The sequence below is a fragment of the Rhincodon typus genome, chromosome 27 (assembly GCF_021869965.1).
Source record: "Rhincodon typus isolate 14 chromosome 27, sRhiTyp1.1, whole genome shotgun sequence".
NCBI classification, from domain to species: Eukaryota; Metazoa; Chordata; class Chondrichthyes; order Orectolobiformes; family Rhincodontidae; genus Rhincodon; species Rhincodon typus.
In genome coordinates, this window is record NC_063358.1 from 41,274,729 (window position 1) to 41,287,474 (window position 12,746).

At 42.0% G+C, this 12,746-nt stretch overlaps 1 protein-coding gene across 1 annotated transcript in view; it reads left to right on the forward strand.

Annotated features, from left to right (window-relative positions):
• adgrb2 (adhesion G protein-coupled receptor B2) overlaps nucleotides 1-12,746 on the forward strand; it is a 683,435-nt gene that overhangs the window by 649,461 nt on the left and 21,228 nt on the right. The window contains exon 30 of the mRNA XM_048613298.1: nucleotides 7,884-7,919. Coding sequence (XP_048469255.1) covers nucleotides 7,884-7,919 — 36 coding nt within the window. The remainder of the gene's footprint in view (nucleotides 1-7,883; nucleotides 7,920-12,746) is intronic.

Genomic DNA, 12,746 nt, shown 5'->3' on the forward strand with positions numbered 1-12,746 from the left:
ATACAAAGATTGGCCATGTAGTTGATAGTGAAAATGATAGCTCTCAACTCCAGAATGATAAAATGGCTTGTTTGAATGGGTGTTAAAGTGGCAAATGCAGTCTGGAGGAATGTGAGGTAATACATTTAGAGAAGGCAGACAAAGCTAGGGAGTACACATTAAATAGAAGAATATTGAGAGCGGGAGAGGAGATGAGAGACCAAAGAGTGCATGTCCACAGGTACCTTAAGGTGGCAAAACATTTGGTTATGGTTGTAAAGAAAGCATATTAAATGCTTTGCTTTATTGGACCAGGTTTAGAATACAAAAACAGGATTGCAGTGTTGGAACTGTATAAAATGTGATTTAGCTGCAGGTAGAATTTTGAGTACAGTTCTGGTCACAATGGTAGAAAGGACATAATTGCTCTGGAGACAGTACAGAAGAGATTTTTAAGAATGTTGTTAGGGCTTGAACGTTGCAGCTATGGAGGAAACTTAGATATGCTAGGCTTGTTTTACTTAGAACTGAGAAGGCTGAGCATTGACATAATGGAGGGTACAAAAGATTGAGTTGTCTAGATAGGAAAGACCCATTTCCTATATTTGAAAGATCAGTTACCAGGTGACATTGATTTAAGATGATTGGTAGAAGGATTAGAGGGGACTTTTCACCCAGAGAGTGGTGAGTGTCTGGAATTTACCACCTAGATTAATGGTTAAAGCAGAAATCTTCAACTCATTTAAAAGGTACCTGAATGTGCACCCAAAGAGCTGTAATATTCAAGGCTGTGGACCAGATGCATGAAAATAGTAATAAAATGAATAACTAGTTCATTTTCTTCTTTTTCTCCATTGGTGCTGGAGCAATGGCTAAATAGCCTGTTTCTGTGCCATAACTTTGCTGTGGTTCTATGGAGGAGTGCCTTCTAGGGGGTGACATGGTGGCTCAGGGTTAGCACTGCTGCCTCACAGTGTTAGAAACTCAGGTTTGATTCCAGCCTCAGGCAGCTGTCTGTATGGAATTTGAATGTTCTCCCTGTGTCTGTGTGTGTTTCCTCCCACTGTCCAAAGATGTGCAAATTAGATGGATTGGCCATGCTAAATTGCCCCACAGTGTCTAGGAACGTGCAGGCTAGGTAGGCTAGCCATAGGAATATATAGAGTTACAGAGGTAGGTAGGGTAGGGTAGGTTAGGGGAGTGGATCTGGGTGGGATGCTCTTTGGAGGGTTGGTGTAGCCAAATGACCTGCTTCCACACTGTAGGGATTCTATGGAAAAAGAAAATTCTGTGGGAGTCCAGTTAGACTCTATTCTGTCTCTCTACAGCTGGAGAACATTCCCTAGCTTTGATATTCTGAAGTTCAGGTTGGCCACCCTTCATTACTGTCCTACCAAACACATGACACCTTCCCTGGGATTTCACATGAAGACTGTAATCAAGTGGTTGGATGAAAATTCTAAATCAGTGCACCTGTGATATTTGAATAACTTCCCAAGAGACTGTGGTTCCAGTGAGTTTGAGTAGAAGATGATTGAGTAAACCTTTTAGAATAATCTGTTAACTGGCTCATTATCCAAAGAATTATTTTGTATATAATTCATTGAAACTGAGAGTAAAGCCATTGGAAGAATTGAATTTGGCACTCTGAGTTGATTTTCTTGTTCTTGTCAGGCTCATTAAATTTAGCCATGCAAAAAAATTTATATCAAAAGGTAAAGAAGGTGATGAGATTTATTTTCTTTCTAAAAATCAGCCTTTCTGCTGCACGGGTTAAAATTCTAAATTTATTGAAAATGGGTGATAGCGAATGGGCAGCCACTATACACCCACCTCTTTTCCATTTTCTGCAATACTGTTGAATCACTGTTTTGTGTTACTTCAAAACTGAATTTGCATCTTGCTGCATTGAAGAATAATAAAGTAACCATAGTAGCCCAAGACAAACATAGACACGCACAGGAATTCCTAGAGGCATTGTTCTCCACCCATACTTCAATCAATGAACATATAGAATTGGACCCCATATATAAACCCATACAGATCAAAACCGGAAATGACAGTACTCACCATAACGGATCAGACAGTTTAAATTCCAAGTGGAGCAGAATAACATCACTTCATCAGAGGGCTCCACTGATGATGTCACCTAGCATGGTGACAAAATGCCTGAACAAAGACAAGCCAGCTTGGTGAGCAAGTCAACAGCCTCATCCACAACCCAAGCTACAGATCTTTGCCAAAACTTTAAATAGCCTTCTCCAAAATGCTGTCATTCCCATTCTCAACCTCAACAGTTCACACACACCTTGGCCTTTTCTTTTTGCTCTTGAGATTTGGGCAACAATGATAAGACCATATGTGTTACTCATTTGTAGTTGCTGTAAGAAGGTTTAAATGGACATTATCCTTGAACTACTACAGTTCTAATAGTAGTGTTCAACTCCTGCTAACAGCAGTATAAACCAAAAGCTCTGCAGATGCTGTAAATCAGGGACAAAAGCAAAGTTGCTGGAAAAGCTCAGCAGGTCTGGTAGCATCTGTGAAGGAAAAAACAGAGTTAATATTTTGGGCCCAGTGACCCTTCCTCAGAACAGCAAGGAATTGAACCCTAGTCTCCCACATGACAGGGACGGTTGCTGACCACTATACTATAGAGAAGGCCAGAACAGGCTTCTAACAGTAGTGTTCAGTTCCTCATTAAAATTCCTCGATCATCTCAACCTTCAGTACTTCTTCACCACCAGCTCCACAGCCCTATAAATCTAAACTCTGCTTTAACTTTTGTCTCTATTAGACCCTACATTTTTTGCTTCACAATGGACAACAGCCCCTATCTAGATCCTAAACTCTGGCGTTCTCTTTTTAAACCACTTTGTTTCTCCAGCTTTCTCCCTGTATGTCACAACTTAAAGTATCTTTCTTTGACCCACCATTTTGTCACCTTTCCAAGGTGTCATTTTTTTTCAGATTACACTCCTGTAAAGACGCTATGTAAATGCAAGTTGCTCTTATTAGAGAACATTCTAGACAATTGATCTCTCCACGTAACTAAGAAGCTATCCAGGGACATGGATGTTGTCATGTAATGTCAATTTATGCAGATCAGTGATAGCTCAAATTTAATTCCTGATACATACGTAAGTAGCTGATCTTGATATCACTGAGGATTCTGCAATTAGTCTCAGTGTTAGTGATGTGAAGTGGGAACAAAATTAGTCACAGTTGGCAGCTTTGCTCACTATTCAATGATCCAGACTGGGAAAATTTATTTGAGTTAATGTCTGTTATCAGGCTTTCTTGTGATATCTGTCACTGCCACATAAACTTTCAGCACACATAGCAATACACGTGGAAAGTGGTTTCATAATCGTGGAACTCATGGTCTGCTTGGAACACTGTCCCATCACCAATCAGCAGGGAGGAAGTAAACAGATAGTTGTTTACTGTTTTTCCCTGAGTCTGTCACTTACCTTTGCTCTCGAAAATTAGTGGGTTGGCTCACAGGCAGTAGTGGAAAAAGTAATCATAAAAAAAATGGAAGTTCCGGAGGGCTACAGTTCTGTCATAGTAAGGCTTTGTAAGCACCAATGATTAGGTATAGTAAGAATATCATAGAAATCACAGGAAGAAGTATGAGGAAATGATGGATGTCTTTAATGGAGATTAAATTACCAATATTTTACTGTCCTCTGTCATGGCTGTTATTCATTCTTTCCTAGCTTTTTACTTACTGCATTCACCACTGCCTCAATTTCTGTGTGCCTCCCTTTCCTGTCATTACTCTTCAGTTTTCTGTTTTCAGTTTGTCCCTGAAAATACAAGAGGTAAAGACAGAACACTATGTGGTTAGGATGGAGAATGTCTGGAATATAGCGAACATTTAAGAAGAGATTGAATATATGGACAGATTCTATTAATAGGAAGGAACATGGTGAGATTAGCACAGATCCCCACCACTAACCCCCAACCTGTCCAGATGATGCCCAATTCTTGTGGTTAACCTGTTTAATACTTTGATCAATAATGCAGTCAGCAGTGTTTCCAGGAGCTTGGCCTTTGTAGAGGAAATTGACAGAAAAGGTACAGCTACAAGAAATCAAAGAGAAATGCAAAGACGATCGAAAGCAGTCACAAGCTGAAAGTGAGAGAGCACATGCAGGAGAGGAAACCAAAAGAATGTAATTTAAGCTATAATATTTTTGGGGTTGCATTGTTCAATGGGTTAGAAACGCTTCTTCAATTCTACCTGCTGTTTGAAGAGTTGCAACATTTCTGGTGTTGAATTATAACTTGTCTCTCATGACATTGCTAAACATTTAATAGCTCATCTGAAGTACTGATTTTTCCCACATGAAACTGGAGCATTAATTCTGTTTAGGAGTGGTTGTTCTGCTGTTGTTGTTTAAACCTTTACTTCCAGCATTTCCACTAGATAGTTCGCCCTTTATTCCTCCTTCATCACCTGTTCCCTAGTTTTCATCCACCTCCTCTTAGGAAACTGGTCTCCACTTGATGTGTGACGTATTCCATGTTCCCCATCAGGGGAGGCAATGGCCTAATGGTATTATCACTGGACTGTTAATCCAGAGACCCAGGTAATGTTCTGGGGACCCAGGTTTGGATCCTGCTACAGCAGATGGTGAAATTTGAATTCAATAAATATCTGAAATTAAGAGTCTGATGATGCCTGTAATTCCCTTGCCAATTGTTGGGGAAAAATCCCATCTAGTTCACTAGTGTCCTTTGGGAAGGAAACTGCCATCCATACCTGGTTTGGCCTACACATGACTCCAGACCCACAATAATGTGGTTGACTCTGAAATGCCCTCTGAGCAATTAGGGATGGGCAATAAATGCTAACTGGCCCAGTGACACCCTCATCCTGTGAATGAATGAAGTTTTCCTTGTCCATTTTAAGTGTGAGATTTTGAACTTCAATACAAAGTCAGTAACTGTACCTGAACAGTGATTGTTTAAGTCTTCATGCTGGAAATTCACAGTTTTCAGAAAGGAAATGTCATTATCCCTTTCTATACTGTAATTTGAAGTGTTTATTATAAGCTGTTTCTTTCCTCCTCTGCATCTAGTTTCCACTTCCAGTGAATTGCTAGTTTAGAAGTCCTTACTTTCACTCTGTTCTTATTTGCACTGTTATTGGCTCAGTCTGATGTGCTCTTGGCTTGAGCCTGTAAATCACACATCCATCTACATATTCGTAGAATCCCTGCCATGTGGAAAGAGGCCATTTGGCCCATTGAGTCCACACCAACTATCCGAAGAGCATCCCACCCAGAATTCCCCCCCAACACCCTCCCCATAACTCTACATTTCCCATGGTTAACCTACCTAGCCTACATATCCCTGGACACTGTAGGCAATTTAGCATAGCCAAACTGCCTAACCTGTTCATCTTTGGACTGTGGGAGGAAACCAGAGCAAACACACAGACATGGGAAGAAGGTGCAAACTTCACACAAGCACTCACCTGAGGCTTGAATAGAACCTGGGTTCCTGAAGCTGTGAGGCAGCAGTGCTAGCCTCTGTGCCACCATGATCTCAAGGGCTTATGTGTTTTTATGACGGAGTGCTACAATGGTTCTTGAGCCAATGGGCTTTTACAAGCTTTGATTCAAGTTCACATGAGATTGTAAAAGACTATAATTCTGGTAAATTTAAGTATCATCCTCCGTCATTTGATCCTGGAACTTGAGACCTGGACTGAACCCATAAACAAGTTCAGCCATTCTATCCCTCTATCCCTCTTCTATCCGCCTCCCACTCTCTCCCTATTTATTTCAAAACCCCCTTCCCCTCCCCCTTTTCTGATGAAGGGTCTAGGCCCGAAACATCAGCCTCTCTGCTCCTATGATGCTGCTTGGCCTGCTGTGTTCATCCAGCCCTGCACCTTGTTGTCTCGGATTCTCCAGCATCTGCAGTTCCTACTATCTCTGATTCAATTTTAACCCCACTGCGAAGCCTCTTCTAAGGATGCCTAACCTGAAGAAGTTACCCTCCTCCCTCCGGACAAACCTCAAGGGATCTCTCTCCCACTGCAACTCTCTCGTAAACGCTTCGGCCCTGAAACTGCTCGACCACGTCCTGAAGCAAACCAGGTACTACAGCCACATCACCTTCCTTAGCACCTGCCTACGGAACCAGATCATCCCCAATGGACTACAATCCACATTCAAGCCTTCCCAATTTGGCCCCAACCGTGATAATATCTCAAAATCTCCCCTCCCCCCACCGCATCCCAAAACCAGTCCAGCTCATCCCTGCCTCCCTAACCTGTTCTTCCTCCCACCTATCCCCTCCTCCCACCTCAAGCCGCACCTCCATCTCCTACCGACCAACCTCATCCCGCCCCCTTGACCTGTCCGTCCTCCCTGGACTGACCTATCCCCTTCCTAACTCCCTACCTACACTCACCTTTCCTGGCTCCATCCCCGCCTCCTCGACCTGTTTGTTTCCTCTCCACCTATCCTCTCCTCTATCCCTCTTCTATCCGCCTCCCACTCTCTCCCTATTTATTTCAAAACCCCCTTCCCCGCCCCCTTTTCTGATGAAGGGTCTAGGCCCGAAACGTCAGCCTCTCTGCTCCTATGATGCTGCTTGGCCTGCTGTGTTCATCCAGCCCTGCACCTTGTTGTCTCAGCCATTCTATAGCTGCTCTGTATTTTAATTCCAGTCTGCCTGCCTTGATTTTGTAACCTTTATTAACGTTCCCTTACAAAAATATTAAGCTTCTGGGATAACCTAGCACAGAAGGTTTCAACCTATTGTACCTGTGTACAGTATGACACTCAGATTTGAAATGTTTAGCTGATTCAGACCTCAATAGTTTTTGCAGGAGCAAGTTCAGATTTATGGTCATACAGTAATACAGCACAGAAACAGATCCTTCAGTCCAACTTGTTCTTGTTGACCAGCTATCCTAAACTGATCTAGTCCTATTTGCTAGCATTTGGCTCATATCCCTCTAAACCCTTCCTACTTATGTACCCACCCAGATGCCTTTTAAATGTTTTAATGGTACCCACCTCCACCACCTCTTGTGGCAGCTCGTTCCATACACACACCGCCCTCTGCGTGAAAACGTTGCCCCTTAGGTCCCTTTTAAATCTTGCCCCTCTCATCTTAAACCTATGCCCTCTAGTTTTGGACTCCCCTACCCTGGGAAGAAACCTTGGCTATTCACCTAATCCGTGGCTGTCATGATTTTATAAACCTGTATAAGGTCACCCCTCAACCTCTGGCACTCCAGTGAAAAAAACCCCAATCTATTCAGCCTCTCCCTATACCTGAAGCCCTCCAGTCCCAGCAACAACATTGTAAATCTTTTCTAAACCCTTTAAAGTTTAACAACATTTTTCCTAAAGCAGGGAGACCAGAATTGAATGGGTTGTTTCCTGACACCACTTATGAAGGGCATGGAACTCATTTTATGGGTACGCCCCCTTGTTCTGATTTCTTTGTCTTATCAATCCTTTAACCAACTTAAACATTCTTATTAAACCATTCCTTAATATTCAACATTCAAGGAAATACACACGTGAGGGTGGCCCTTTCATGAAGAAGTTGTGTGACAAGGAGAACAAAAACGACATGTAGAACTGCCATCAAGTCATCTGCCAACATGTTAAAATCTGGTGGTGCATATTAATGTGCCAACATGAGACAATTGGCTGCACAGTCAATCAGGGGCACGTGATGAAGTGCTTCCACAAGTTGCATTTATCCACATCCCAGGCATCAGGGGTTGCCCTTCTGTTGCTGTGGATTTGATGTATTGTGCAAGGAAAGCTAAAAAAAGTGGGAGGGGAATTGCATTAATAAATTCAATAAATTCCTTCCCAAAAACTTATTTGTTAACTAATTTCATCTGTTTGTTATTTTTACAGAGGAAAAGAGTGAGGTACTCCGATCTTGATTTTGAGGTACGAATCATCATATATTATCCACAATTAGTGAAGTAACTTGTTTCTACTCTCTTGGCAATAATATCCTGAGTTATTCTGAAACTGTACAGAATAAGGAACTCAAACTGAGTATCATGTATGATCGGATCGAGTCTCACAGCTCATTGTCAATCAGAGATTTCAAAATGTCTCATGAAGCAGCGGGCACAGCTCAATGTTATGAACCTCTGTTGAGTTTACATAGCTTATTAGCAGTTATATCTCAAGCTAACTGTGATTTTAGTCCTACAGTGTACAGATAATGTACAACACACTGTTCGTGAAATGGATCAAAAGAATAAGTTTTGAATTTCAACCTTATTGAATTCATTGCAAAGGTAACAGAATAGACAAGGATAGTGTAGAAGATATATCTCCTGGATATAAAGGCCTGAGGGGTTACCTAATAGAGAGCTTTAGAATTTTGATGTCTTTTGACAGGGTAGATGTGACTCACAGACTATAGACATTTACAGCACAGAACAAGGCCATTCAGCCCATTGTGACTGCACTGGTCAACAACGATCTGACTACACTAATCCCATTTTCCAGCTCTTGGCCCGTAGCCTTAGAGACTATGGTAATGCAAAAGTTATCTAAATATCTTAAATGTTACAGCAGCATTTGATTCAGCCATCATTTCAAGTAATAAGTTCTCTCAGTGAAAAATTTCCCTCAAATCCCCTCTTAGCCTCGACTGGTTATGTTAAATCTATGCCCCCGTTATGAGCCCTTCACTGATGGAAGAAAACATTTTTCTATCCATCCAATATATTCCCCTCATTATCTTACACTACTTTATCATGTCCCCTCTCAACCTTCAAAGAAAAGCAAAATACTGTGGATGCTGGAAATCTGAAATATAAACAGAAAGTCCTGTAGAAACTCAGCAGATCTGACAGCATTTGGGAAAGTTCTGAAGAAGAGTCTTTCTGGACTTAGAATATTAATTCTGTTTTTCTTTCTCCACAGCTGCTGCCAGTCCTGCTGAGCTTATCCAGCAGTTTGTGTTTTATCCCCTCTCAACCTTTCTATTCCAAGAAAAACAACCCTGGCCTTCCAACATTTGCTCACACCTCAGACCCTCTGGCCCCAGGCAGCATTCTGGTCCATCTGCATCCTTCCAGTGCAGTCATAACCTTACAAAAATGTAGAGTCCAGAACTGCATGTACACCTCAGTTATGTTCTAAACCAGTGTTTTTTACAGTTCCAGCATAATCTCTATGCTCTTATATTCTGTGGTTCATCTAAGAAAATCAAGTATTCCATAAGCCTTCTTAACCACTTATCTATCTACCCTGCTACCTAAATAAAAACCAAAAGAACTGCGGATGCTGTAAATCAGGAACAAAAACAAAGTTGCTGGAAAAGCTCAGCAGGTCTGGCAGCATCTGTGGAGGAGAAATCAGAGTTAACATTTCGGGTCCAGTGACCCTACCTCAGAAAGCTCTGTTTTCTCCTCTACAGATGCTGCCAGACCTGCTCAGCTTTTCCAGCAACTTTGTTTTTATACCCTGCTACCTACATGAATTTGCAGATGTGCATACCAAGGGCTGTCTGATCTACAGTACTTTCCAGAGCCCTACTAATCATAGTGTAATCCCTTGCTTTTTAGCCCTCCACAAATGCATTACGTCATACTTTCCCAGGTTCAATTCCATTTGTCACTTTTTCTTCCCAGCTGCTCAATCTGTTGGCATCCTCCTGCAGTTTACAGCTATCCTCCTCACTATTTACTGTTTCATAAATTTTCAAGTCATCCACAAACATCTTGATCATGCCATACCCCCTATATTTAAGTCCAAGTCATTAATGTAGACGCTAAGGGACGCAACACCAAGCCCAATGGAACCCCACTGGAAACAGATTTTCTGTTACAGAAACATCCCTCTATCATGACCCTGGCTTTCTGCATCTCAGCCAATTTTGGAATCAATGTGCCACGTTGCTTTGGATCCCGTAGGCTCTTACTTTCTTGACCAGTCAGTCATGGCAGACTTAAAGCCTTGCTAAAATCCATATGAACCACATTAAATACAGTACCCTCATCAACATTCCTTGTTCCCTCCTCAAAATATTCATTTTGTTACATTTATTTAATCTGAATTAAATTTCTGAGATCTGCCACTGGTGGATATTTGGTGAGATGGCTGGAGGGTGTTAGGGCAAAGCGTGTCTCAGTAGGTTGCCATGAATTGGCATTAAATTAACATAGGTGAAAAAGGTCATAAGTTTAACATGGTGATTATGAGGGGCCATTCGGAATGGGTGAATGCGTGTGTTGGCATGGATGATATGAGGACCAACAAAGTAGATAAGTTCACATTTCACCAAGTTATATTCCACCTGCCATGTTCTTGACCACTTACTTAACCTATTTGTATTGGTTTGTAGCTGCTTTGCATCCTTAAAGCTTTCTTTACTACCTTATTTTATACCTTACTTTTTACATTTTTATTCCTATTTCCTGTTTTATGTCCATTAAACAAGCTTCAATACACACTAATTATTTTTAATATTGGCCATTCCTAATTATCCTTAATGTGTTGAGCTACCTTGAAGTGCCATACGTATACTCCAATGCTATTAGGGAGGCAAAGTTCTGATGAAAGTTCTCAACCCGAAACGTCGATTTTCCTGTTCCTCTGATGCCAGACCTGCTGTGTTCCTCCACCTCGACACTGTGTTGACTCTGGTCAGATTTTCTCTTGTTAGAGATGGTCGTTGCCTTGCATTTGTATGCTGCAAATGTCACTTGCCACTTTTCAGGCAAAGCCTGGATATTGTCCAAGTCCTATCGAATGGACATGTACTGCTTGAGAAGTTGTTAATGTTGCTGAACATTGTGCAACCATCAGGGGGCAGCACGGTGGCTCAGTGGTTAGCACTGCTGCTTCACAGCGCCAGAGACCTGGGTTTGATTCCACCCTCAGGCGACTGTCTGTGTGGAGTTTGCACGTTCTCCCTATGTCTGCATGGGTTTCCTCCGGGTGCTCGGGTTTCCTCCCACAGTCCAAAGATGTGCAGGCTAGGTGGATTGGCCATGCTAAGTTGCCAGTAATGTTCAGGGATGTGTCGATTAGGGGTATGGGTTTGGGTGGGATGCTCTGAGGGCTGGTGTGGACTGGTTGGGCCGAAGGGTCTGTTTCAACACTGTAGGGATTCTATGATCTATGATCAGTGGACATCTCCACCTTTGGCTTTATAGTAGCAGGAAGATCATTGATGAAGCAGTTACACATGATTGGGCTTAGGACAACACTCTTGACATACTTATGTGGACGTGTTTGCAGAGGTGATCTGTGACTGAGATGATTGACTTCAAACAACCACAGCTTTTTTTTTGGTTAAATATAACTTCAACCGGTGGAGAGTTTTAACCCCGATTCCCAATTTCTTCAGTTTTGCTAGGGCTCCTTAATGCCTCAAGCAGTCAAGTTCTACCTTGATATCAAAGTCAGTCATCCTCACTTTATCTATTGATTTCAGCTCTTTTTGTTCATGTTTGGACCACAACTTCATGAGATCATGGGATAAATAGCCCTGGTGGAACCCAAGCTGAACATCTGTTAGCAGGTTATTGCTGAATAAGTGACACTTGGTAGCACTGTCAACAATCCCTTCCATCAATTTAATGATGATCTAGAATAGACTGATGTTACAAAAGATTGTCCTGTTTTTTGTGGACAAGACATACCTGTACAATTTTCTGCATTACCGGGTAGATGCCAGTGTTGTAGCTGTACTGGAACAGTTTATCCAGAGGCATGGCTAGTTCTGGAGCATGAGTCCCATGAGTCTTAATTTTCTGTAATAACCAACTTAACAACATCCAAGATCCTTGGATGATATACTAGTTATGGCAAATAATGAGGAAGGTCTACAAGCAATCCTAGGCACAGTTGTAGCAAACGGTAACAAGTATTGATAATAATTAAGTTGTTGCAAAACTGTGTGCATTACAATATCAAAGAAAAGGATTACACTTAAAGCAATAGCAGAATCATAAGAAATAAAACACGTCAAATCATTTACTTAGCATCTGATAGGGAAAGTGGTTAAGACATCAAGGATCACATAACACTTCCAAAACAAACATTCACAAAAATGTCAGAGCTCTTCAGAAATAAAAATACCTCCATTGAAAACCAAATGAGATTAAAAGCTACATCTAGCCAGTATTCTATGTGGATGGGGAAGCTGGAGCATAGACAAAACAGTAAAAGGTAAAGACAACATAAATGTGGGGCTGGATCTTACTGTATTTTGGCTGTGCAAATTTCACGGAGTTTCAAGAGGGCTTTTCTCCACGAGGCCCGTTGAGATTTCTCAGGGCATTGTATCAAGCTCACCTCATTAACTACCTACTCCACCCCATGACATACCTCGGCTCCTGATTCTACTGCTCACCCTACCCAGAAGAACTTCCACTCACCGATTATCCTAGGATAGATTGGAATCCCTTGCACCCATGCCATATTTGAAAAGCTGTTGTGTACCTGGAAACAGTGGAAGCATTTTGAAGCTGCCCTGCTTAGAACCAGACTAATTCAGAAGGATGTCAGACCAGGGGAAATTGGCACTGTGATTCTCTGACAGGAACTTAGAGATCCTTGGACATGGTCGAGTAAAGGCCATTGTCTTCTGGAGGACTGGCAGAGAACACTATACCAGACCCTGCCATTCTGGGCTGTGGCCAACATCTGGGTCAGTGCCATCTGTGCAATCTGAATGGATGCCAGGTATGCAGGAAGAACGTCAATGACTGTCTTGACCCCACCACGGTAAGTGCCACACCCTCCTGT